At 47.4% G+C, this 27849-nt stretch overlaps 1 protein-coding gene across 1 annotated transcript; it reads left to right on the forward strand.

The window, feature by feature from the left end:
• The first annotated feature begins 303 nt into the window (after positions 1-303).
• On the forward strand, positions 304-26977 carry LOC143745585 (uncharacterized). The gene is made up of 7 exons (XM_077237704.1): positions 304-456; positions 15428-15564; positions 16285-16378; positions 16464-16802; positions 16933-17116; positions 17192-17319; positions 26642-26977. Exons 4-7 carry the CDS (start codon positions 16731-16733, stop codon positions 26975-26977), a joined length of 720 nt encoding a protein of 239 aa, XP_077093819.1. The 5' UTR covers positions 304-456; positions 15428-15564; positions 16285-16378; positions 16464-16730.
• The last annotated feature ends 872 nt before the right edge of the window (positions 26978-27849 follow it).

Here is a 27849-nt window from a genome sequence, read left to right on the forward strand (position 1 = left end):
ATTTATTTATTAGATTAAAGAAATGCTTTGAGTGTTTCTGTCCTCCAAATCAAGGCCAGCCAATGGCATTAATGCTAACAGTCATTTATTTTATTCTAAAAAAGTTATACAAAAGTTGTAGAAAAGCATTCTACAATTTGGCACCAATACTAGACCGATTTCAGCATATTCAAAAGTGATGATATTCACAAATTTTTTTTTACCATTTTGACAGTCCAATTTTAAATTGCAGTGCTTTCCTGTTTTTTTTTTTTTTTTTTTTTTTCAGTATTGAAAAAAAATGGGTCTCAACGTAATTTTTTAACCCGTTTTTCAATAGAATTAGCACAGACCCCTCCAGTGTCACATGAGGGAAGCTCCTCTGTGACTGCAAACTATGAATCTGATGACGCGGCTATTCTGGGTGATGGAACCCCTTCAATAAAGCAGCAGAGAGCCGAAGATGAAGCCAGAATTGTGAGTTTGTACACACATCAATGTCTGTTTGATAAAAATTAATCTCATAAATTAGAATGTTTACTCACCCTCATATTGTTCCAAACCTGTGAGACTTTCACTCATCTTTGGAACAAATGAAGATCTTTTAATGAAACCAGAGAGCTTTTCTTCCCCTCCATTGACAGCTACACAACTACCACTTTCAAGCCACAGAAAGGTAGAAAAGACATCATAAAGTAATCCATGCTACTCGAGTGGTTTAACCCTCAATTATATGAAGCAACGCGAGTGCTTTGTTAGTGCAAAATAACATTATTTACCACTTTATTCACAAAATAGTAATCTTCAAAATACTTTGGAGATTAATATTTTGTAAAGATTTTTTCCGCAAACAATGCACTCGCATCACGTAATAAGAATTAGGTTAAACCACTGTAGTGACATGGAGTATCTTTATGATGTCTTTACTACCTTTTTGTGGTTTGAAAGTGGTAGTTGTGTAGCTGTCAATGGAGGGGCCGAAAGCTCTCAGATTTCATTAAAAGATCTTCATCCAAAGATGAACGAAAGTCTTACAGGTTTGGAATGACATGAGGGTGAGTAATTAAAGGAGTAGTTCACTTTAAAATTAGCTGATGATTTACTCACCCTCAAGCAGGCCCGGACTGGCCATCGGGAACACCGGGAGATTTCCCGGTGGCCTGGCGACTAATTTGGCCTGCTGCTAGCCAGCGTTTTTTATTTATTATTTTTTTTATTATTATATTATATTTTATTTTATATTACTACCTTTACCAGTGATCATTTTCGAATTCGTCATTCAATAAAATTATTATTAATATTAATAAAAAAAAATAAAAAAAAATCACAAATCTGATAGTCTTGACTGGCAAGGCTACGATTCGACTTTACACCTCAGCCAAACGGTTAAACAAAAAATGCGAGCAGCACCCGATGATGGAGAGAAAACGGCCAGGTGGAGCAGAGAAAAAGAAAAAGAAAGCACTCCAAGAAGAAGCAGCAAAATGTTGCAAAATTACTGACCTTATCAGGGCTTCAAGTGCAGGTCAGTTTCATCTGTAAATAGCCTACTGTAACGTTACTTTTTTCTTCGTTAACTTAGAATTGAACTGCTAGCAAATGTAAGCGATAGCGCCCCTATTACTATCGTCTACATTCGTGGAGAAATCAAAACAAATGAGTGAATATCTGAGGTAAAAATTCTAATTGTTGTCTTTTTTTATAACATGATTTAGTTAAACATAACACAATTAATGGAGCTGTTTCGCTGAATATTATCACGATTGGAAATGTTACATTGAATTTATTGTTCAGTAAACAAGTAGCGTAATTAATATTTATCATTGTTACTTACATTTTAGACACAAACAATATTAACTGTTTTTGTTCTATTGCACCGATGAAAATAGTTCCAAAGGAAAGCAACAGCAGCGCGTGTTTTGTTACTGAATGATTCAGCGTTTTGAACGAATCTTTTGTATGAATGACTCAATAACGTCTCAGGTTACGACTGTAACCTATGTTCCCTGAGAACAGGGAACGAGACAATACGTCAACGACGTTATAGGGAACGCCTCAGGCGTGACAGGTGTCTGAAATCACTATCAAATCACGTCAATCATATTGACCGGCGACTGCCCGTGAATCATTAGCGTGAATGATTAACGTGCGACCTGGAAGTATAAAGGGGCGCCTTGCAAACATGACAAATCACCTTATCGTCTGAAGGGACTGTACGGTAGGCAAGCCCCGAGGCATGGCAGGGAGACGTATTGTCTCGTTCCCTGTTCTCAGGGAACATAGGTTACAGTCGTAACCTGAGACGTTCCCTTTCGAAGGGAACTCAACAATACGTCAACGACGTTATGGGGAACGATATACCAACACCGCCATGCTAAGGGGAGTGCATGCCAAGTGGCAGTGACAACTGTCAGAACCAGCAACTTCAAATGAAACGCTAGAACCACTCACCCTCAGGTCACACTGGGCTGTCAGTGACAGCATTCCCTACGGTCATAGCCCAAGCTACAGCCTCACAGAAAAACCTTCATAAACATGGTTAAATGAAAGGTCTACCTGGGCCGGCTCCGGGCCTGGAACCTCAGCTTCCAATTAGAAGGGGTCCCTTCTAGGGAATGTGGCTAGGGAACCCAAGGGAACCCCAGCCAGTCACTATTCAGGGGAACGTACTCACCCCGAAATGCCACCAGGACGGCCTGACCTGGCGCCAGTACATAGACACTTAGTCTGGCCAAATCCTGTCTGTCTGAAGACAGAGCCTCTGGACAAATGCCTTAAGTAAGGCATCCAACCCGAGGGACTGCGAAGCTGGCAGAGAACCACTCGGCCCGGATCTCAGAGACGGGATATCCCGGAGAGTATGACTCAGCATAGTGCTTTTCAACCCTTGCTAGCGAGGGGAGTTCTCTACTCGATCCATGGATCAACCCAGTGTCTGTGTTTCAAAACACTGAGGAGGCCTGTGAAGGCCTAAGGGCTGATCTAACTGGGAGGCCTCACGAGAGGCCTACGACCGTCTGACCAGACTCAGGAAGCCGCATGCTCATAGAGACCCTCGGTGAGGGGAGCACAAGGTCTGCCTGGTAGGCAAACCAGGCTGTAGGCAGAAAAGGTTCCGGGAGGGAACCAATAGCAGAGAATGAACACTTTAGCGAGCCAGGGCGCAAGCTCGCCTTCAGCAGCTGCCTATTAAGGCTAGCTGAAACTGATAGCAAGTGACCACTAGCTTCATAAACCCAGCACCACTAGGGAACGTTATAGGGAGGCCCGGAGAGGCCTACTACCTGGGCCAACGTAAGTGGGAATTCACCTTCAGGGAGGCCCGTGAGGCCTACTACCTGATAACCACAGTATGTGGGGTGCTCACCTTCAGGGAGGCCCAGAGAGGCCTACTACCTGATAACCACAGTATGTGAGATGCTCACCTTCAGAGAGGCCCAGAGAGGCCTACTACCTGATAACCACAGTACGTGGGAACTCACCTTCAGGGAGGCCCGGTGAGGCCTGCTACCTTACAACCACAGTATGTGGGGAGCTCACCTTCAGGGAGGCCTGGTGAGGCCTACTACCTGGTAACCACTATCTGTGGGAACTCACCTTCAGGGAGGCCTGGTGAGGCCTACTACCTGACCGTTCTCATTCAAGGAGGCCTGGAGGAGCCTACTACCTGATAATCACATCATGTGGGAACTCACCTTCAGGGAGGCCTGGTGAGGCCTACTACCTGACAGCCACAATATTTGGGAGCTCACATTCAGGGAGGCCCAGAGAGGCCAACTCCCTGATAACCACAGTATGTGAGATGCTCACCTTCAGAGAGGCCAAGAGAGGCCTACTACCTGATAACCACAGTACGTGGGAACTCACCTTCAGGGAGGCCCGGTGAGGCCTGCTACCTTACAACCACAGTATGTGGGGAGCTCACCTTCAGGGAGGCCTGGTGAGGCCTACTACCTGACCGTTCTCATTCAAGGAGGCCTGGAGGAGCCTACTACCTGATAATCACAGCATGTGGGAATTCACCTTCAGGGAGGCCTGGTGAGGCCTACTACCTGACAGCCACAATATTTGGGAGCTCACATTCAGGGAGGCCCAGAGAGGCCTACTACCTGATAGCCAACGTAAGTGGGAATTCGCCTTCAGGGCGGCCGGGTGAGGCCTACTAACTGATAACCATCTTTTGTGGGAATTCACCTTCAGGGAGGCCTGAGTGGCCTACTACCTGATAACCACTGGTAGCTTTGAGCCCTGAGTCAGGGTGATAGTATAAGGTGGCCTGCTAAGGCCAGTCAGCTGGGGACTCGCCTATCAGGGAGGCCTGGTCGGGCCTACTAGCTAATAGCAAGTCATATTCTGCCATAAAGTACACTGTTGGAAACCATACTACACAGCAAAATTTACTAATGGGCTTCCAGTAGCGCTATAAGGTATGTCCCACAATGTTGGGACTCACCTCCGAGGAGGCCTGTTTAAGGCCTACTACCCATCAGTGAGTCAACTGCCCGAACCACCAAGGCCAACCACGTAAAGTGAGCTGGCCTACAGTGCCCTCTGGGGGGCTGTCCAATCAAGGAGGCCTGCTGAGGCCTACTACCTAATGGCGCAGCCTTCGTTGGCAGAAAAACTGTTTACACAGCGCCTACAGCATCCTGGTGCCTAATCACATTGCCCATGGCAGTGTACTCCGCAAGAAAGCTAGCACCCTTAAAACAAGGGGAGTACAACATACGCCACTCTGCTCAACGGAGGCCCCAATTAGTCAGGGGCCTACCATCTATGCATGGGCGTCAGCTCAGGGCAATGCTCTGGCTTCAGGGGAGCGTACTTCGACCAAAGAAGAAGTGAAGCTTACTTCATACTCGACCCGAGCCATAGTGGTGCGAGGTAGGATAAAACAGAACTGGGAGTGAAGTGCTCAGACCTACCCTGTATCACAGGGGAATACTCACACCTCACCCAGAGGTTACCAGGGTGCGGGCCTGCCAGCGGCTCTAGGGGTGACAGAAATGTATCTGTGCCCAACCTAGGGGAGTGGGGCTTGAATGAAAGCCAACCACCTACAACCTAGCGCTCGAGCAGTAGCTCAGCGAGGTGAGTGAAGCCTAAACTGGCGGCCTAAATCCGTAGGCCAGTTCTGCATGGCAGGGTCGGGCAGGAAACCCAGTCTTCTTCGTGAAGCGAAAGACGGCCTAACCCTGCTCAATAAAGACATATATACCACGGAGGCCTGTTTGAGGCCTAATATGTCCTTACAAACCATCCTCTGCACCACGCTGCATTACTCTAGTCACCCCAGAATGCAGAGAAGGGGGCGGGCCTTGGCCTAACGACTCCCACGGGAGGAGGCTGTTTATACAGGGATGCTAGAAACCAACATTCACAAAGTGAAGGGTCAGAGGAAGAAATGCTAAATTTTTTAGCAGAGCGCCTCTATTATCCCTGGCACAGCCTAGGCCAGCTACAGAGGTGGCCCTGGTGAGGGCCAGCCTCCAAGCATAGATCAATCTGAGGGCTCGGAGGAGCCACAGCCTTACTAAAGAATATAGTCTGTATTATTCCATACAAAGGGCTGCAGAATCGCTCAGCCTAATGAAACCCAAACAGAGCTCAAGGGGCGAAATACTCAGGAAGAAGTCAACGGACCCGTGGGCCGGACATAAGATCTATCTGAAGCTCTAGCGTCAGTCAACACTCTAAGTAAAAAATTCTTAGAGAGAGACCAACTACTCTACCCTGAGGTGGCTAACAGCCCGAAGGCTAACATAGTTATCGTTCTGGCCACCTAACGGGGAACTTCAGGGCCCTAATGATCCAGGAAACTTCTCTTACCTTATTACCTTGACATGACCCTGTATAGCTCTATACAGGGAACGAGGTCTGTAGAGAGATACATCTCGGAATTTTAATTCACAAAAAATTACTCTTAAAAGACCAGTCAGCTCACCTGCAGCATGCGGAGTGAGTTCTTTATGACCCTGGGGTCCACCACTTTACATGCCTGAAAGAGGCGTTTCTACTAGCCAAGCCTAGGCGGGCCATTGGAACATCGTTGTTATCATAGGCCCAGCCCCAGGCCTGATGTAATGAACGTCTGGGGAGTCAGAAGAGAGGAGAGGGCTGGATTTCTTTTTAATGAAGTCCTCCGGGGAGATTATCCATCAGCGACACTGTGTGCGCTTGTGCTGGATAACCTCCCTCAGATCCCTCTTCTTGCGGGAGTCACGCCTCTTCTGCGCCCTGTTCCTCCACGGAGGGGGCGCACGAGAGGCGACACTGGCTCTCTGGCCCTGCCTACGGTCCTCGGACCGTGAAGGGCCAGGCCCTCCCGCCTGCCTGGGTGTGGAACCGGATCTCAGCGGTATGCAGGATCCTGCAGCAGGTCGGCCTGGTATGCCTGCAGCACCGCCATAGTGTGCAGGGAAGCACCAGCCTGAACCGCTGTTGTGTATGCTCTGCCATTCAAACGTGCTGTTGACTTTAGCGGTTTGGATGGCAGGGTTGGAGCTCTCAGTGTCGACGCCTGCCCAGACACGAGATAGTTCGCAAACGACTCGTCAAATGGGCGGCATCGACACATACCCATGCTCTGCGATCCCCTCAACATCAGCGAAATTAACCCGCTGATGTCGGTGAATACGGGCAGAGTATGGGCTCTTCCATGCCCTCTCGATCTCCGTGTGAAGATCAGGAAGGAATGGAAGGCTCACCTGAGCTGGTGGTGTATGGCAGGGGAGAAACCGATCGCAAAGCCTACCGCGAGCGGTCTCTCCTCTAGCGCGTCGCCATGGCAGCTACAGCCTGTTGGCGGCGCGCTCCACAACATCCACCAGGTCTGCATACACGGGGCAGGGTGGCTGAGAGGGTTCAGGATCTACCTGATTATAAACCTCCTCAGCCATCTCCTGCTCATCCTGAAGAGCAGCAACTGCAGGAAACCATTGGTGCCTGCAGTTCGCCCTCGTCAGCCGTCGAATCATTTGAGAGGTTTACAGTACTCTCAAGATGATCGATGAGCTCTATCTGGAAGCCCATGATGCAAGTCGCCGCTCTGCCTCGGCACGAGCGGGACCACGCGGACCAGACGTTGAACCCCCTTCACTCGAGAAGAGGGCCAGACGAGAGCGGAGCGTTTTAAGAGAAAAACGCTCACAGTTCACACAGAGGATTCCCTCGAGAACCTCTCGTGCGCGCTCTTCTCCCAGGCAGGAAAAAACACACTCGTGTGCTGTATATTTCATTTTCTTACCGTTTCATTGAGTAGCGTTTTCAAACAGACAGTCCCTGAAGACGATGAGATGATTTGTCATGTTTGCAAGGCGCCCCTTTATACTTCCAGGTCGCACGTTAATCATTCACGCTAATGATTCACGGGCTGTCGCCGGTCAATATGATTGACGTGATTTGATAGTGATTTCAGACACCTGTCACGCCTGAGGCGTTCCCCATAACGTCGTTGACGTATTGTTGAGTTCCCTTCGAAAGGGAACTCAATAGTTAAGACGGTCACTTGTCGCCACCTATTGGCGGTTTAGTTTAATGTTTAAGTATTGCATTTTTTTTTATTTATATATTCAAACATTTATTTAAAACATCTCATAACATTATTTATTGCAGTTGTAATTTTGCAGTGCAAATTATTTATTTTGATGGGTAACAGCCCTATAATGTCTTATTATTATGACTGAATTTATTGATCAAATGTAAGAATTTGACATGAAAGATGATGCATACATTTAATAAGGTTATTTATTTGTATGAATAATTGTATTAATACATTTTATAAAATGTATTTAATAAATGTATTTTATTAAAAAGTCTTATGCAACCTGCTGACCTTCTAAGCTAACATATTTGTTTAAGCTCTATTCTGCAGTTTATATACATTTATGAGTGAGAAGTAGAGAGGTAGAAACAGCTTTGGACTTCAAGAGTAAATGCTTGTATAACGTTATCTGCACAGACCCATTTGATATTAGGACTGCTTTACTTCTGTCACAGTCTTCGTCTGCACCTGTCTGTCTTAGTCATCTTCACTACACTTCCCAGAATCCTTCTTGTCTCCACACCTGAACTCACTCCCTCACTTACCAGCCTGTCCCTCGTTATCATCATCAGTGTCACCTGTTTTCACCTTGTTATGTTTGATTCATGCTTGTATTTAGTTTGCTTCTGTTCAGTGTGTCCTGGTCGGTTGTTAAAGTTATATTGATGTGTTTAGTGTGTGTTTCTGCCCGTCATTCTGCCTGCCTGTCTGTACCTGTGAGTTTGATCAGTAAAACTGTTTGATTTGGAGCTTTTGACTCAGCCATCTTCTTCTACCCGCACAACACCGTGACAGAACAACCGACCATGAGGAAAAGGAGGGTTGGCAAGAAGGCAGATCACTGGATTTCCCAGGATGGGCGATCACTGGAGGAATATGTGGAGGTCTATATCAACCTGTATCAGGACGTGAGTAGAGATGAGGAATCTCTCAAGCAGCAATTCTGGAGTGGGATAGACGATCTACTCGCCCAGATGCTGCTGTTGGGAGATCTTCATCTCCCTTTTGTCGAGTTCATCGACCACACCTTGTGGGTTTGTGGATCCTCCCTCACTGTGGGCCCTGAGTCATGTTCTGCCGAGCCTGAGTCTGAGCCTTTTGACGACCTTCCTGAGCTTCTTCCGCCAGAGACCGTCCAGCCAGAGACCGTCCAGCCAGAGACCGTCCAGCCAGAGACCGTCCAGCCAGAGACCGTCCAGCCAGAGACCGTCCAGCCAGAGACCGTCCAGCCAGAGACCGTCCAGCCAGAGACCGTCCAGCCAGAGACCGTCCAGCCAGAGACCGTCCAGCCAGAGACCGTCCAGCCAGAGACCGTCCAGCCAGAGACCGTCCAGCCAGAGACCGTCCAGCCAGAGACCGTCCAGCCAGAGACCGTCCAGCCAGAGACCGTCCAGCCAGAGACCGTCCAGCCAGAGACCGTCCAGCCAGAGACCGTCCAGCCAGCTCTGGAGGAGGCAGTGCTCCTCGTGAGATCCATGGCTGTTTTGTGTGTGTGGGCAGCACACACATTCGTCACAGCCCATGAACCTAGCTCGAAGCCCTCTTCACCGCTGGTCCCGTCCAGCGCAGGGCCTTCACCGCTGGTCTCGTCCAGCGCAGGGCCTTCACCGCTGGTCTCGTCCAGCACAGGGCCTTCACCGCTGGTCCCGTCCAGCACAGGGCCTTCACCGCTGGTCCCGTCCAGCACAGGGCCTTCACCGCTGGTCCCGTCCAGCACAGGGCCTTCACCGCTGGTCCCGTCCAGCACAGAGCCTTCACCGCTGGTCCCGTCCAGCACAGAGCCTTCACCGCTGGTCCCGTCCAGCACAGAGCCTTCACCGCTGGTCCCGTCCAGCACAGAGCCTTCACCGCTGGTCCCGTCCAGCACAGAGCCTTCACCGCTGGTCCCGTCCAGCACAGAGCCTTCACCGCTGGTCCCGTCCAGCACAGAGCCTTCACCGCTGGTCCCGTCCAGCACAGAGCCTTCACCGCTGGTCCCGTCCAGCACAGAGCCTTCACCGCTGGTCCCGTCCAGCACAGAGCCTTCACCGCTGGTCCCGTCCAGCACAGAGCCTTCACCGCTGGTCCCGTCCAGCACAGAGCCTTCACCGCTGGTCCCGTCCAGCACAGAGCCTTCACCGCTGGTCCCGTCCAGCACAGAGCCTTCACCGCTGGCCCCGTCCAGCACAGAGCCTTCACCGCTGGCCCCGTCCAGCACAGAGCCTTCACCGCTGGCCCCGTCCAGCACAGAGCCTTCACCGCTGGCCCCGTCCAGCACAGAGCCTTCACCGCTGGCCCCGTCCAGCACAGAGCCTTCACCGCTGGCCCCGTCCAGCACAGAGCCTTCACCGCTGGTCCCGTCCAGCACAGAGACTTCACCGCTGGTCCCGTCCAGCACAGAGCCTTCACCGCTGGTCCCGTCCAGCCCTTCTGAGCCTTCACCACTGGTTCCGTCCAGCACAGAGACTTCACCGCTGGTCCCGTCCAGCCCTTCTGAGCCTTCACCACTGGTTCCGTCCAGCATAGCCGGGCCTTCACCGCTGGTTCCATCCAGCCCAGAGACTTGTAATGACTCTGTCACTCTCCCCATTAATTTTTTTGGGGGGGGCCATAGGCCCTCGCCGTGGGGGCCCAAGGACCCACGGCCACCCGAAGGGGCTTCTCCGCCATGGCCGCCCGAAGGGTCCTCACCGCCATGGCCGCCCGAAGGGTCCTCACCGCCATGGCCGCCCGAAGGGTCCGCACCGCCATGGCCGCCCGAAGGGTCCGCACCGCCATGGCCGCCCGAAGGGTCCGCACCGCCATGGCCGCCCGAAGGGTCCGCACCGCCATGGCCGCCCGAAGGGTCCGCACCGCCATGGCCGCCCGAAGGGTCCGCACCGCCATGGCCGCCCGAAGGGTCCTCACCGCCCGGGATGCCCGAGGGTCCGACCGTTCCACCCTGGACGCCCGAGGGTTCGTCTGCTCAGCCCTGGCCACGTCCTGCTCCGCCCTGGCCACGCCCACGTCCTGCTCCGCCATGGCCACGCCCACGTCCTGCTCCGCCATGGCCACGCCCACGTCCTGCTCCGCCATGGCCACGCCCACGTCCTGCTCCGCCATGGCCACGCCCACGTCCTGCTCCGCCATGGCCACGCCCACGTCCTGCTCCGCCATGGCCGCCTGCACTTCCTGATCCGCCCTGGAGGCTTCCCGTCCCAGTTTGGCCACGCCCTGGCCAGCCTTCAGGGCGCCCGCCCCCCCCACCCCATTGATGTTCTACGGCACGAGGTCGTGCCTTGTTGAAGGGGGGCGTTCTGTCACAGTCTTCGTCTGCACCTGTCTGTCTTAGTCATCTTCACTACACTTCCCAGAATCCTTCTTGTCTCCACACCTGAACTCACTCCCTCACTTACCAGCCTGTCCCTCGTTATCATCATCAGTGTCACCTGTTTTCACCTTGTTATGTTTGATTCATGCTTGTATTTAGTTTGCTTCTGTTCAGTGTGTCCTGGTCGGTTGTTAAAGTTATATTGATGTGTTTAGTGTGTGTTTCTGCCCGTCATTCTGCCTGCCTGTCTGTACCTGTGAGTTTGATCAGTAAAACTGTTTGATTTGGAGCTTTTGACTCAGCCATCTTCTTCTACCCGCACAACACCGTGACAACTTCTAGGTTGGTTGTTAATTTTTGTATGTTATGGTCATACTGTGAAATAAATGTAATTTAGGGGGGAAAAAACAGGGTTGTCCGTGTTTCTAAATTTTATTTGGGTGCATAGCATGGCCTGGATGGGTGTAGGATTTCCCTCCCTGAAATTGTGTCCCAGTCCGGCCCTGCCCTCAAGCCATCCTAGGTGTAAATGAATGACTTCTCTCAGACGATTGCAATCAGAGTTATACAGTTGATACTCAACCAGAATAAAATTGGGGTGTGTATTTGCTGCCGTTTACCGCTAAGAGGTAGCCTGGATGCCAGCCGAACTTAGCCCCGCTCACACAATTTTTAAGTCGGGAAATTCGTTCTGGACTCGAGGAGCTATTATGCCCGAATCACAATACTGAAATTAAAGTACAAATTTAGAAATGAAACAAATGTAGGCTTCTATTATTGCATCAAATTTAAGCAAAGTACAGTAGGTAGTCAACCAGAATGCCTATTACCGCGGCAAATATATTATCTTATATTTCAGTGAAAATAAATAAGGTGCAATTACGCTGATTATTTGTACTATTCTATTGAGGAATGAGACGATTGAAGAGCGCTTCTTTTTGCTTATTAGGCTACAACAGTAATTTTTTTTTATCAATATAAGCAAAAAGAAGCGCTCTTCAATCATCTCATTCCTCAATAAAATAGTACAAATAATTACCGTCATTGCACCTCATTTATTTTCACTGAAATATAAGATATTTATATTTGCGAAATATAGGCCTATTTTAACTTTTGATTCACAAAATGTTCTGCTCTAAAAGTTTGTTATATTCTGTTTAAAATGTACTTTTACATAATTACGTTTTGCTTTCGTTAAATTTAACCTGCAACAAATCTGCTGTAGCCTAATAGGCTATTTAAAAAAAGTTGTATAATTTTTTTTTGTTCTAAAAGTTTTTTCTATTCTGTTTCAATTGACGGACCGTTCATCAGTTTGGACCAATGCAGCGCGAGCCGATCTTAATCAAGTAGCACTGTTACTACACAGCGAGATCTAGTAAAGAAAACATTTGAATTCGCCACAGAAGTAATAACATCGCTGCGAGATCTAGTGAGAAACATTTATATTTCTCCGTTATTAACGGATCAAACAGCGCTGACGTGGAAACCAGGAAGAAACATTGTGCCATGAATGAACTATCCAGTGTCCACAGATCAGCAACATTCACCAAGGATTTACTGTAGTAACACTAACTGCAACCATGGAAGTTTGGCAGGAATAGTAGGCTATAATGCCTTCAAGTAATATTACGTCGGTTTTATTTTGACATTATGAATACAATTGCTGACCTCAAATGTTAATCTGAACTAAAATAAACCTTTGTTTATAACTACTACAATATTACATTTCATTTTGTCCAAGGAGCTGTTTTGTTTTATATGCTCCTAAGAAAAGTCAAGTATAGCTCCATCATTGCTCAAAGTAAAAAAATAATCGTACTTTATGATGTTAGTTTTAATAAAAATATTATTAATACAATTAAATCAAGGAAATGTCTCTGGCATTTCTTTCTTTTTGCTGTATTGAAAACGTACCGATCCGTAACACAAGTGTATCGTATCGAACCGAACCGTGAATTTTGTGAGCTGTTACACCCCTAATGTATACTATGAATTGTATGATTGTTTGTTTAAATAACGTTAACCAAATTTTCTTACTTTATTTAATAATAAAATTATTACTTTATAACATGCAGTTTCAACTCCACCAAATCTTTGTTTGTTTCATTATTGAACAGCAAATGTCAATAACTCTTCTTTTGATTTTTCATGTTTTTTGTAGGCTAATTTGGAAATTGCCATAGTTGTATTTCATTCTTAGGCTCAGGGACGTGCAGAAAGTTCCTCAGGGGCAGGGGCTCAAATGTAAAAAAAAGGGCATGTGGCATAAATAAATAAATTATATCAAATAGTATATTAAAATAGAAAACCATTATTTTAAATTGTAATATTTTTTTTCCTATATTTTTTATCAAATAAATGCAGGCTTGATGCACATAAGGGACTTCTTAAAAAAAAAAAAGTAATGTGTGTGCAAATGTTTGACCAGTAGTACTGTACTATTATACTATTGCCGCAAAATTATCAAAAATGTTAAAATAATAAAGTCACCATTTCGCGAGTTGTTCTCAGCCTACACTTCACATAATAGGCCTGTACGCCTGGGCTTCTTCTAACAAACTATGATAGTTTCATCAAATGGTAAACGATGTATAAATATAGACTAAATACAAGTGACTTGAATACTATACTTACGATTAATACTACTGTTGGTGCTGGTTTTGTGTAGTGCTTTGTAGTCAGTTAACACCTATTAGTTCAACGACACAGATTCAGATCGCTTCATAAACATTAATTCGTCTGTCCATGTAATTTTAAAACGATTTATTTATAAATGACCGGAAAACTACGCTCCACTGTGTATTATACATGACAATGGACAATGGCTTCAATTAATTATGTAATATTTTAAAATATGTTATGTGGATTTTTAATTGAATCGACACAAAACCTTTATTATTGTGAAGAAAAAAAGTTGAAAAATTGTTTGGTTTATTTTGTTTCCTGCCGTCGAGCTATATTTGGCTCTAGAGTATCGGTTCTCGAGCAGACTGTGGGATACCTACGTTTACACTAGTGCATTTTCATTTTAAAACGCATAGCTTTTGCTACGGTTATGCCTGCCGTCCACACACACACACTACTCCGGGGGTTTTAGACCCTCGAAAACGGAGACCGACCCCGTCAGTCAAGACCTATTTTTTTACAGTCTATGGTCAAGTCAAGACCGAAGCAAGAAGACACGCGCAGGGCGCAACTTGACTCAAGTGACGCAACCCATAGCAACGCATTATAGCAACGACACCTCAGACTGACAGAAACGTCAAATAAACGTGAATTTAGGCTACTTTCGTTTTTTGCACATTGTCATGTTAATTATAATCAAATGCATTTTGTTTTATTGACCACAACAATATCATTGATATTTGTTTGAGAAGGGCACTTTTGATTAATTTTGAAATAGGGCAGGGGCTCGAGCACCCAAAGCCCCCCCCTCTGCACGTGCCTGCTTAGGCAACTGTAAATTGACATTAGCCCCACTTACGTTTCAAAATGCGGCAATTGGAACTGTTTTGGAAAATGTCCCTTTGCGGCACCTGGCGGTCATTTTGCGAATGACTTTGAAATGCGACTGGTTTATTTTTGCCGCGGTGGTAATAGGCATCCTGGTTGACTACATACTGTATTAAAAAAATATCCTGGCTCTTCAAAGTTTTGTAATGGCAGTGGTTGCAACCAACAGATTGAAGCTCAAAAAAGTGCATCCATCCACCCATCGTAAACGAACTACAAACGTTACTATGGGTTAATAAAGGCCTTCTGAGGCAAAACGATGAGTTTGTGTAAAATAAAATTCATATTTAGTACGTTACAAAGTAAAATTCTAGGTAACAGCAATACAGTCTACTTGCCCCTAATGCGCAACTTACAGAATTTATGACGTCAGAAGTAGTGTGTCGTGGCGTAGCGTAAATATCAGCAGTACGTCGCATTACTCGCATAAGTTGTGCATTAGACTTAATTGGAATCCGGCCAAAAGAATCCGTATGTTCGTTTGGCTGAAAGCTAGTTATTTTACTTTATAAAGTTTTAAATATTTTTAACACAAACTCATCGTTTTGCTTCAGAAGGACTTTATTAACCCCCTGGAGCTGAATGGATTACTTTTATGATGGGTGGCTCTTTTTTTGGGCTTCAAAATCTAGGGTACCATTCACTACCATTATAAATCTTTGAAGAGCCAGGATATGATTAATATAACTCCCATTGTGTTTATCTGAAAGATAAAAGTCATATACACCAGGGATGGGTTCAGGGTGAGAAAATTATGGGATCATTTTCATTTTGGGTGAACTATCCCTGAATCGTTCTTGAGAGGTTGTCGCTGATTGTACTGTGTACAGGTGAAACTCGAAAAATTAGAATTTCATGCAAAAGTTATTATTTTGATGATTATGGCTTACAGCTTATGAAAACCCCAAATTCAAAATCTCAGAAATTTGTAATATTACATGAAATCAATAAAAAAAAAGGATTTTAAATACAGAAATGTGGGCCCTCTGAAAGGTATAATCATGCATATGTATATAGTTATATATTCTAAATATATTAGTTTCACCTTTTTATTTGAATTACTTAAATACATTAATTTTTCGATTTGTAATTGTTTACAGCTGGTCCAAAAAATCCTGCAGGCTACACCTGGTGGGGACACAATTATCAGGGAATACAACACAACCAAAAGCTTGACTGACAGCACCAGGAGGAAGATGATCAAGATTCTTACTGCAGAAATGACTGAAAAGTATAGGTAACAGTTAAAGTAATCTGTATTCTACATCCAGGATTCCCTTGTTAATGGAAAATGTTTAAATATCAAGACATTTCTATTTTCAGTCCTCGAAAACGTAAAAGTTATTAAAAGGATTAGTTTAACCAAAAATGAAAATAGTCATAAATTACTCGCATGTCGTTCTAGCCCCGTAAGACTTTCGTTCATCTTCGGAACACAAATGAAGATTTATAAAAGCCTAAATTCAATTTGTTCATCATATAAAGTGATCTAGTCTCTTTAGAAATTTTGGACTAAATCGCTCAATTCATATGGATTAGTTTTACAATCGCTTTATGAACTTTTTAAACCGTCAAAGTGGTAGTTGGAGACTGTCTATGGAGGGACAGAAATCTATCAAATTTCATCTAAAAGATCTACATTTGTGTACTGAAGATGAATGAAAGTCTTACAGGTTTGGAATGACATGAGGGTAAGTAATTAATGACAATGTATTTTTTTTTTTTTTACATTTGTAATGATATTTCACAATATTACTTTTTTTTTGTCTTCCAGTATTTTTTTTTATCAAAAAAATGCAAGCTGGATGAGCATAAGAGACTTCTTTCAAAAACTTTAAAAATAAATGATTCCAAACGTTAGATTGATACTGTATATACGTTTACAGGCATGCTTAAATTTATATGCATATAAATTTATATTCAGAAATTCGAATGTTTGTCCGTTTAATTTTGACAGCACATCTCCTCCTAAACGTATCAGAGAGATGTATGCCCAAGGAATTGTTACCCTGTTTCCATATCTTCGTGATCCCTACACAAAGAATGGATATGTAAGTGAAAATATTTCTTGGTAAAATCTAGTTATGGGATAGTTGGTCACTTTTGTATTAATGAAAACATTTTTGTTTTTCAAAGGAACGTTATTATGATCCTCAAAGTGGACAAGGGTACTTGACTTGGAAAATAAAGAACATTCAGAGGAACAGTGCACCATCAGAGAACCGTAGATATCTCCCCCAGTCTCTCAGTGGTGGCCCAACTGCAGAAAGAGAGGCTTCATCCAGCACTGAAGTTATCCTGACTGAAGAGCAGTGTAGAGAAGCTGTTTCTCTTATGAAACATACATCAGAGGTGGAAACACTAAAGGTCAAAATGAGGGAGACGTTTCAGTAATGTCGCAAGATGATTCAAGACCCAAGCAGATCCACTGATGTGCTGACTGAATTTCCCCGTTTTTTGGACATTAAAGGCCTGGTAAGACTAGTGATGGTTAAATAAATGTTATGGGCTTAATTTAAGTTAAGCTTAATTGACAACATTTGTTGTCAACTTCTATTAAAATATCCCTTGTGAAGTAAATGTATGGTCCTTTTGGTTTTTACAGATTGAGCAGGACTTTGTTTTGATTTTTGGTGAGAAGACATCTGCAAAGTTTCTGGAAAGGTGGCCAACTACATTTATGCAGAAGGTCATTATACAAAGCAAAGGCCTTCACTTTTCCCAAGACCTTCAGGACCTTATTGACTCTGCGGACTCAGCTGTGAAAGAGGATGAAACAGATGTTGCAGGTTAGACTTTGCGTTCAGAATAAGATTATCTAGATGTGTCTGAATTCTTTTGAAGTTGCCATATCTGTTTTTCAGGATGGGACCAAGATCTTGCTTCAATTCTTCTCTTACTTTATTTAATTCCACCATCAGCGCAAGGCCGCAAGAGACCTGGAAAGATGTCCGCACGTCAAGCTGAAAAACACCTCGTCGTCTTCAAAAAGGTAAATTTGGATTTCCCTTTCAAGGGAACTCGAGCTGCGTCAAGCTGTGGGAACGCCCCTGCGTTGTGCGTCATGAAGCACGTATGGAATCAGTCCAATGGAGAGACGGAACGTCATAGGCGGGTGACGTCATCGACCAGGAAACTATAAAGCACCCCCAAAACACAAGCGCGACAGCTTCTATGCCTTCAGTAAGCGCTATATGTGGATCTGTCTCAAGTGTTTTTGTCTGTCACTAAGCAGGAGTTTCACTATTTCAAAAAACTATATATATATATATATATATATAAATATATATTATATTGAGAGACAATGGCGAGCGAACAACAATTTAAGAAGTGTGTTCCTCCCTGCTCGCGCTATTTAACGAGCGGGGATACGATGTTTAGGAGTGCAGCATGCCCAGTCAGCTCTCGAGGGGGCTGATTGTGAGCATTGCGAGCGTTTGCCTCTTAGAACGCTACGCTCCCGCCGATCACTCTTTGAGGAGAGTGGTTCGGTTCGCGGTTCCACAAACGCACGAGGACACAGGCAGGAACACAGCGATACGAAGGGAAGCAAACACCAGGAACGGGTACATCCAACAACGATCTGACAAACACAAGACGAAAGACTAAGTGCTTAAATAGGAACCGCTGATCGGTCACAGCTGGCGCTGATAATAATCAGGGACTGATCAGCGGCTCCGCCCACGTGCATACAAAAACACAGCATCAGAACGAGTCAATGAAAGTGTGAACCGTGACAGTACCCCTCCCCCTAAGAGCGCCTCCCGGCGCTCCCAGAGGGACCTACCTGTCGATTGTAATCATCAATAAGGGATTGATCCAGGATGTCCCCAGCAGGAACCCAACTTCTCTCCTCCGGACCGTAACCCTCCCAGTCCACCAAATACTGGAATCCGCGTCCCCTCCGTCTAGAGTCCATAATACGGTAGACCGAATAAGTGGGTTCCCCATCTACGAGTCGCGGCGGTGGGGTAACCGGGGCTGGCGGGTTAAGGGGAGAACGAAATACGGGCTTTAATTTGGAAACATGGAACACGGGATGGATTCTCCTGTACGCGGGAGGAAGTTTGAGGCGGGCTGTCACCGGACTAAGGATCTTGGTGACAGTAAACGGGCCAATGAATTTGGGAGCTAATTTATTGGATACGGAGCGGAGCGGAATGTTTTTGGTAGAAAGCCACACTTTTTGACCGACGACGTATACGGGAGGCCTTGACCGGTGGCGATCGGCCTTGACCTTGGTGCGCGCCCTCACCTGGAGCAGAGTCTCACGGGCTCTGGTCCAGGTGCGGTGACACCTCTGGATAAAGGCGTGAGCGGAGGGGACCGCGACTTCGGATTCCAGGTTAGAAAAAATTGGTGGTTGGTACCCTAAACTACACTCAAACGGAGATAGACCCATGGATGACACTGGTAAGGAGTTATGAGCGTACTCAACCATTGAAAGCTGTTGGCTCCAGGAGGAAGGATTCTTAGACACCAAACATCTCAACATTCTCTCTAAATCTTGGTTGGCTCTCTCGGTTTGGCCATTGCTCTGGGGATGATAACCCGAAGACAGACTTACAGTCGCTCCCAGTAATTTACAAAACTCCTTCCAAAATTTGAACACAAATTGGGGCCCCCTGTCAGAGACCACGTCCATCGGGAGGCCATGTAAGCGAAAGACGTGATCTATGACAGCTACCGCTGTCTCCTTGGCAGAGGGTAATTTGGGCAAGGGGATGAAATGAGTCGCCTTCGAGAACCGGTCCACTACGGTCAAAACGACCGTCTTACCCTGGGAGGGGGGGGAGGGCGGTGACAAAATCTAGCGCAATGTGGGACCAGGGTCTCGAAGGGACCGACAGCGGTTGGAGTAACCCATCTGGGGGTTGATTAGAAGTCTTACCAGTGGCACAACTCGAGCAAGCCAAAACAAAATTCCGAATGTCGCGAGCCATTAATGGCCAGCGTTCTAAGAGGTTCCAGATAGAACTGCGGTACGATAGAGAAAAATCAAAACGTCCGAAAAAAAGTGTCCACCGAGCCTGCCTGGAGTTGAGTCTTTTAGCAGATCTAATGTATTCTAGGTTCTTATGATCGGTCCAAACGATAAAAGGTACCCCCGACCCTTCCAACCAATGACGCCATTCTTCCAGTGCTAACTTGACTGCCAACAACTCTCTGTTACCAATGTCATAGTTACGTTCGGCAGGAGATAAACGATGAGACAAAAACGCGCAAGGGTGCATCTTGTCGTCTGTGGTGGAGCGTTGAGATAGAACTGCACCTACCACCACCTCTGACGTGTCGACCTCCACCACGAACTGACGTGAAGGATCAGGGGCGATAAGGATGGGAGCTGAACTGAAGCAGCTCTTGAGGTTAGTGAATACAGCCTCAGCTGTATCGGACCACCTGAACGTCGTTCTGGGGGAGGTCAAGGCAGTCAGAGGAGCGGCTAGTTGGCTGAAGTTGCGAATAAAACACCGATAAAAATTGGCGAAGCCCAGAAACCTCTGTAGGGCCTTACGGGAATCTGGACTTGGCCAATCCATCACAGCCTTAACCTTGTCAGGATCCATACGCACCCCCTCAGACGAGATGATGTAACCTAGGAAAGGAGCAGACTGTGCATGAAAAGCGCATTTCTCCGCCTTGACAAAAAGCCCATTCTCTAGCAACCTCTGAAGCACTCGTCTGACGTTCTGAACGTGTTCCTGGAGAGACGAAGAAAAAATCAATATGTCATCCAGGTAGACATAGATGAATTGCTCAACCATGTCTCTCAGCACGTCATTGACGAGTGCCTGGAAAACCGCTGGGGAGTTGGACAGCCCGAACGGCATAACCAAATATTCAAAGTGACCCCTGGGGGTGTTAAACGCGGTTTTCCACTCATCCCCCTTCTTGATGCGGACCAAATGATAAGCATTACGTAAATCCAATTTTGTGAAGACTGATGCTCCCTGTAACCGTTCGAAAGCTGAAGACATCAAAGGCAAAGGATAAGTATTCTTTACTGTGATGTTGTTCAGCCCTCGGTAATCAATACACGGTCGCAGGGAGCCATCCTTCTTCCCCACAAAAAAGAACCCCGCCCCCGCTGGAGAAGAAGAAGGACGGATGAACTCGGATGCTAGAGAATCAGAAATGTATTTCTCCATGGCCTCCCTCTCAGGAACTGAAAGAGAGTATAACTTGCCCTTTGGCGGAGACGTACCTGGCAGAAGATCTATAGCACAGTCATAGGGACGATGCGGAGGGAGAGAAGCAGCCCGGGACTTACTGAACACTTCCTTCAGGTCGAGGTACTCACGGGGCACGTTAGACACATTCACCGGCTCCTCCTGAAAGACAGAATTGGACACGGACGAACAAGCAGACACCAAACAAGACGCATAACATTGGGTGCTCCAGGTAGAGACTGAGTTATGTCCCCAGTCCACCCTGGGGTTGTGCTGAACTAGCCAGGGGTGACCGAGAACAATGGGGACAAGGGGGGAGTCCAGAAGCAGGAAAGACATTTCTTCGGAATGATTGCCAGAAGTGATAAGGGTCAACTGAGTGGTGGTGAATGATATAGCGGGAAGTTCTTGACCATTAAGTGCAGTAACAGAAATCTTGTTGGTGAGTTGTATGATGGGTATTTGGAGCTTACGTGCTAATGTCCGGTTCATAAAATTTCCTTCAGCTCCCGAGTCCAAAAGTGCCTGACAGTGATGAGTTCGGGTTGCCCACTGCAGTCTCACCGGGAGGAGTGTGGAAGAGGTGATGGACGTGGAGATCCCGCCCGACAGTATCCTCTTCTCTACTGCCGAGCTCTGTCTTTTACTGGACACTGGTTGAGAAAGTGACCCGCTCCACCACAGTAGAGGCATAAACCACGGGATCTCCTTCTCTCTCTCTCCTCCCGGGAGAGCCGAGCTCGACCCACCTGCATGGGTTCGTGATCGTCGACAGGGCTGACCGTATCACTACCGCTGGCCTGAGGGTTACCGAAAGTCCTAGGGCCCGAGACAGTGCGAGTGCGTTACTCAAGACGATGTAGGCGAGCGTCCACTCGCAGGGCCAGCTCAACTAGTCCATCGAGATCCGTCGGCAGGTCCAGGGTGTAGATCTCCTGGTGGATACGGTCAGCCAGCCCATGCAGGAACATATCCCACTGCGCCTCCTCGTTCCAAAGGCACTCAGCGGCGAGGGTGCGAAATTCGATGGAGTAATCGGCCACGGTTCGGTTCCCCTGGTGAAGGTCTGCGAGTTGTCGTGCAGCTTCCTTGCCGGCGACCGCCCGATCAAATACCCTCTTCATCTCTTGTGCGAGTGCCTGGAACGAGGAACAGCATGGTCGTTGGTTCTCCCACACCGCCGTCCCCCACAAAGCAGCGCGTCCGGTCAACAATGTTAGTACGAACGCCACCTTCGCCTCCTCAGTGGAGAAGGTCAGAGGCTGTAGGGCAAAAAACATTGAGCATTTGGTCAGGAAGGGTTGACAGTAATTAGCCTCACCCGAATAGCTCTCAGGGGTGGGTAGACGCGGCTCCTGTTGACGACCAGCTGAGGGAGGGGTGGGGGAAGGCGGCGGTGGGGTTGGCGCATTGGGTGTGGCAAGGTGTTGAATCTGCTGGGTGAGCTCGGATACCTGCGCCACCAATGCTTGAACCGCCCGGCCCGTCAAGGCGAGATTCTCCTCCTGCTGATCCATACGAGACATGTTGCGGGCGAGAAACTCAGAGAGTTCAGGTGTCCTTGCTGTCTCCATATTGGTCAGATCGTTCTGTAATGGCACAGAAAATAGCGGAGACAATAGCAAGTAAACTCAGTTTATTGGTCAGTAACCAGAGAGGCAAAAGGATAAACTCGGGAAACAGTCTCAGAATACTGGTGTGGTAAACAGATGGAATCCTTGGTGACGCAGGCGTGCAGGTAGGCAACCCAGTCCTCGAGACTGCGAAAGAGTGAAGTGATCCAGGGAAGACAGACGAGAGCAGACAGAGACTCACGAGGGCTGACAGAATGACATCCAGCGACTCCACAAACGCACGAGGACACAGGCAGGAACACAGCGATACGAAGGGAAGCAAACACCAGGAACGGGTACATCCAACAACGATCTGACAAACACAAGACGAAAGACTAAGTGCTTAAATAGGAACCGCTGATCGGTCACAGCTGGCGCTGATAATAATCAGGGACTGATCAGCGGCTCCGCCCACGTGCATACAAAACACAGCATCAGAACGAGTCAATGAAAGTGTGAACCGTGACACTCAGTCTCGGGTTCGGAAGCACGCTCTGCGGTTTCTTCCCCACGAACTGAGGCCCCAGTACTGCAACTATCCAGTTCTGAGGATCTGAATGTTGTTAGTCTGGATGCGGGAGATGTCGATGATTCGCCATCTCGCTCTCCCGAAAGTGAGGAGCTTATGGAGGTGCTCACTCGTGCTGTTTCTAAATTAAGCATCAAGTGGCCAGCTGTTAGGCAGGAGTCTAGAGAAAAATCTAAATTAGATGAAAGATTTTCGCCTTCCCGTTCTCAACCTCCACGCCGGTGCTTGCCCTTCTTCCCTAATCTCCACACAGAGGTTTCGAGATCGTGGAAAAAGCCGGTCTCTTATCGTATTTTTAGCCCTCAGACGTCCAAACGGGCCACTGGCGTCAGGATGCTGAGGGTGGTCCTGCCGTGGGAGAGAGGTGTTCACCGCATTACACGGTGCCCGCTCTTCTTCGGTGCCCTCAGGGGCCCGTTCTGCCAACCCCGCCTTCATGCCGGGGCACAGACGGTCCCAGCGAGCGCTTTCCCGAGGGACACTCGCCCCCTCTGAGGAGGGTCTCAGAGCAGTTAAGCCAGTCGTTCCCTGCCGGTGCGCCGTTACAGGGCGCTGTGTTTGCTGCTCAAGCTACACCAGAGGCCAGTCTCGAGAGACTGGTACCCTTAGTAGTATTTCTGGCAGAGTGGAAAAGCCTTCCAAAAATATCTCAGTGGGTTCTGCACACAGTAAAAAAGGGTTATGCTATCCAATTCAGGTGTCGTCCACCAAAATTCAGAGGGGTTCTGCCCACAGTGGTGGGCCCCGAGCAGGCTCTGGTAATGGAACAAGAGGTGAAAGCGCTCCTTCAAAAGGAGGCTATAGAACGGGTTCCCTCTCCCAGTTTGGAGTCAGGTGTTTACAGACGATATTTCATTGTTGCAAAGAAGGATGGGGGGTTGCCTCCAATTTTAGATCTGCGCTTGTTGAATCGCTCGCTAGGGAAGCTAAAATTCAAGATGCTCACTATCAAGCAGATCGTGTCACAAATCAGATCCTAGGACTGGTTTGTCACGATAGATCAGAAAGACGTGTACTTCCATATTTCCATCCTTCCACAACACAGGAAGTACCTGAGGTTTGCCTTCGGGGGCGAGGCGTACCAGTACAAGGTTCTTCCATTTGGCCTAGCTTTATCTCCCCGCACTTTCACGAAATGCATGGATGCAGCTTTAGTGCCCCTGAGGTTTCAGGGCATTCGTATCCTCAATTACATCGACGATTGGTTGATTTTAGCTCAGACAGAGCAGATGGCGGTTCAGCATCGAGATGTCTTTCTCGCTCATATAAGAAAGTTGGGGTTGAGGCTGAACGCAAAGCAATGTGTATTATCTCCTTCTCAGAAGACCACTTTTCTGGGCGTCGTTTGGGATTCGGTCTCGATGCGGGCGCGACTTTCTCCGACCCGCATCGCTTCGATTCTTTCAGCTATGAAACAAGTAAAGCTAGGCCAGCTACTCACTGTAAACCAGTTTCAGAGACTGTTGGGTCTGATGGCAGCAGCGTCCAACGTTATACCTTGCGGCCTGTTTGTACATGAGACCACTGCAGTGGTGGCTCCGGACCAAGGGATTCTCCCCGAGGGGGAAAACCCCTCCGCACGATCAAAGTCACGCGGCACTGCCTTTGTGCTCTGGTCATGTGAAAAGAAACCTGGTTCCTATCCAAAGGGCCTGTGTTGGGGGCTCTTTGTCGTCGCGTAACGCTAACGACGGATGCTTCCCTCACAGGGTGGGGGCGGTCATGAGTGGTCGTCCAGCCCAAGGTCTGTGGCAGGACCATCATCTATCATGGCATATAAATTGTCTAGAGATATTGGCGGTGTTCCAAGCTTTGAAACACTTCCTAGCAGACCTCAGAGGTCATCATGTGCTAGTTCAGTCAGACAACATGTCGGTGGTCTCGTATATAAATCATTAGGGGGGCCTGCGGTCGCGTCCACTTTACAAGTTGGCCCGTCAGATCCACCTGTGGTCCCAGGGGAAGTTACGGTCTCTGAGAGCTATGTATCTTCCTGGTTATTTGAATGTGGTAGCCGACTCCCAGTCGAGGCAGGGGCCGAGGCCGGGGGAATGGAGGCTCCACCCCGAGTTGGTGGAGCTCCTTTGGTTGAGTTTCGGTCGCGCCGAGGTGGACCTATTCGCTTCCAAGGAGACAACGCACTGTCATCTGTGGTTCTCCATCAGTCAGCCAGCCCCTCTGGGGTTGGACGCTCTGGTACAGCCGAGGTCACGTCTGTATGCTTTTCCCCCGGTTGCTCTGCTACCAGGAGTTCTGGAGAGGGTTCGCCGGGACGGGGTCAGCCTACTTCTAGTAGCCCCGCTCTGGCCGGCCCGAGTATGGTTCGCGGACCTAATATCTCTTTTGGACGGCTCTCCCTTGGAGATTCCGATCAGGAGGGATCTACTCTCTCAGGAGGGCGGTACGATATTTCGACCCCGCCCAGAGTTGTGGAAACTGTGGGCTTGGCCTCTGAGGGGGCCCAGCTCATGGATCTGGTCTCTCAACTGAGGTTGTTGAGACCATCCTTCACTCCAGAGCTCCGTCCATGAGGAAGTTCTATGCCCTGAAGTGGAAACTTTTCACTTCTTGGTGTGCAGAACACCGGCAGGACCCAGTTAACGGCCCAGTGGGTGCAGTGCTGGAGTTTCTGCAGGAGCGTTTCTCTGCAGGCTTATCCCCCTCCACACTAAACGTGTATGTGGCGGCACTAGCTGCTTACCATGTCCCTTTCAGTGGAGTTTCTCTTGGGAGACACCCACTTATAACTCGCTTCTTTCGTGGCACTTTGAGGCTGAGGCCTGCAGTCCGTATGAGGGTGCCGACTTGGGATTTGGCCATTGTACTAGAGGGCCTTTCTTTGGCCCCATTTGAACCTATTGAGGAAGTTTCTGAGAAATTTCTCACGTATAAAACTCTTTTTCTGCTTGCAATCTCCTCACTTAAGAGAATCGGAGATTTGCAGGCTCTGTCGGTTGCACTCTCGTGCCTGGAGTTTTCGCCTGGTATGGTTAAGGCTTTTCTATACCCTAGACCAGGTTATATCCCTAAGGTCCCTACTAATGCTGTTAGACCTACAGTGCTGCAGGCTTTCTATCCTCCTCCTTTTGTGTCATCAGATCAGGAGAAACTTAACCTTCTCTGCCCGGCTAGGGCGTTAGACGCTTACGTCCACAGAGCTGCCCTGTGGAGGAAATCAGAACAGTTATTTGTGTACTTTGGGCCACCCAGGAAAGGGTGTCCCGTGTCTAAACAGAGAATGAGCAAGTGGTTGGTTGAGGCCATCTTACTTGCTTATGAGTCGGCTGGTCAGCCTTCACCTTTGGCTGTACGAGCCCACCATACTAGGAGTATGGCTGCTTCTAAGGCATTGTTGTCAGGAGTATCGCTAAGTGATGTTTGTGATGCGGCTGGGTGGTCCTCACCGCATACATTTGTTAAGTTCTATGAATTGGACTTAAGTTCCACTCCTGGGGCGCAGGTGCTCTCGTCCTCTGTGCGCTAGTTCCCATATGACGGTCATTTGCTCCTATGGCGACGTGGGTATTGGCGTTCCCACAGCTTGATGCAGCTCGAGTTCCCTTGAAAGGGAACGTCTCGGTTACGTATGTAACCCTAGTTCCCTGATAGGGAACGAGACGCTGCGTCGTTCTGCCATACTCACAGCATGCCCGTTAGCGCTTCCTTCAGGCCTATCAGAAGCTGTCGCGCTTGTGTTTTGGGGGTGCTTTATAGTTTCCTGGTCGATGACGTCACCCGCCTATGACGTTCCGTCTCTCCATTGGACTGATTCCATACGTGCTTCATGACAAACACACGCAGAGGCGTTCCCACAGCTTGACGCAGCATCTCGCACCTATCAGGGAACTAGGGTTACATACGTAACCGAGACGTTTTCTGTCAGTATCTGTTGTCTGCCTCAAAATATGGCAGTTGGGTTCATTGTATTTTGGAAAACTGATGTAAGGAGAATAGGCAATTAGAGAGCTGACTTTTGAGTGTTGGTTTTTGTTTTACCTTTAGGCAGGAACTAACATCCACGATTACCTTGATGCCATCGAAGAGAGCACACAGCCATACCTGCTCGCCATGGGGACAAAGAAAAACAACATTCATGCATACTACATAATTCTCAACAAGAAAGCCATACTATGCAAATCAGTGAGTGGTCTGGGTGCCTTTGATGAACTGTTCAAAGACCACTTTGTGTTTGGCGCTTCTTACAGCAAAGTGCTGCACAACATGTACACATTCGTACAGACAACTGTTTTCCAGATTGATATTGGCAAGGTCAAAGAGAGTCCAAGAGTTGCTGAGCTCAGAGCTAGATTCATGCATTCGAGAGCTGATTGTCAGTAAAAGATGATCTGCTTTGTTTGTTCTTGCTACCTTGAGAGCACAAATGTGCTTGTCTGACATCTTAAGTTAATTCATGGACTGTTGCCTGGAAAATCACTTTGTCTTAAATGTGGTCAAGCAGGTTGCTGTGTAGAAGTTGGTCCATTTTCAGGATTCCGCAAACATTTGAATAGAGTTCATGAAAGAAGTAATGAAGTTCTCTTACATGATGTTGAAGATGGTACTGTTCAGAATGCAGTTGTTGAGCTATCAAATAGTATTGATGTGGCTACATGTTCAAATGGCAGTTCTTTGGCAGTTTCTAGCAAAAACGTTACAGATTTGTGTGCATCAGCAATAGCACAATTGCAAGCTGCAGGTGTCGGTCAGACTACTATTAATACATTTGTTATGCTTATAGAAGAAGTTGTTCAAGACATCCAGGATCAAGTAAAAGAGACTCTAAATTGCTTATCTTCACAGGACACGGACATTAAAAGTACAATAGAGCAGTCATTTCAGGAAATAGAAAACCCTTTCACCTTACTTAATTCCATTTCTAAACGAAACTCATATTTTACAAAAAAATGGGGAATTGTTCAGCCTGTGGAGAAAGTACTTGGGGTCAGATTTGACAACAGGAAAAACCGGACAACTGGGATATATGAGCAAGTTCCAGTGACTGACAGGTTTTCGTATGTTCCAATTCTGCAAACCTTAAAGAGCATTTTAATGCATCCAAACACCTTGTGCAGGTTCAAGTCGGGCATACCAAATAAAGATGGATATTGAAGACGGACAGTATATTACAGTTTTTCTCCATTGGTTTGGCTCATTTCTTGAAACAGAAATTACATTCTCAAAACTCTAAGATCATTTGGCAAAACAGTCTT

This window comes from Siphateles boraxobius, unplaced genomic scaffold (genome assembly GCF_051911475.1).
Source record: "Siphateles boraxobius isolate OS27281-9 unplaced genomic scaffold, OSU_SipBor_1 207, whole genome shotgun sequence".
In the NCBI taxonomy this organism is placed as follows: Eukaryota; Metazoa; Chordata; class Actinopteri; order Cypriniformes; family Leuciscidae; genus Siphateles; species Siphateles boraxobius.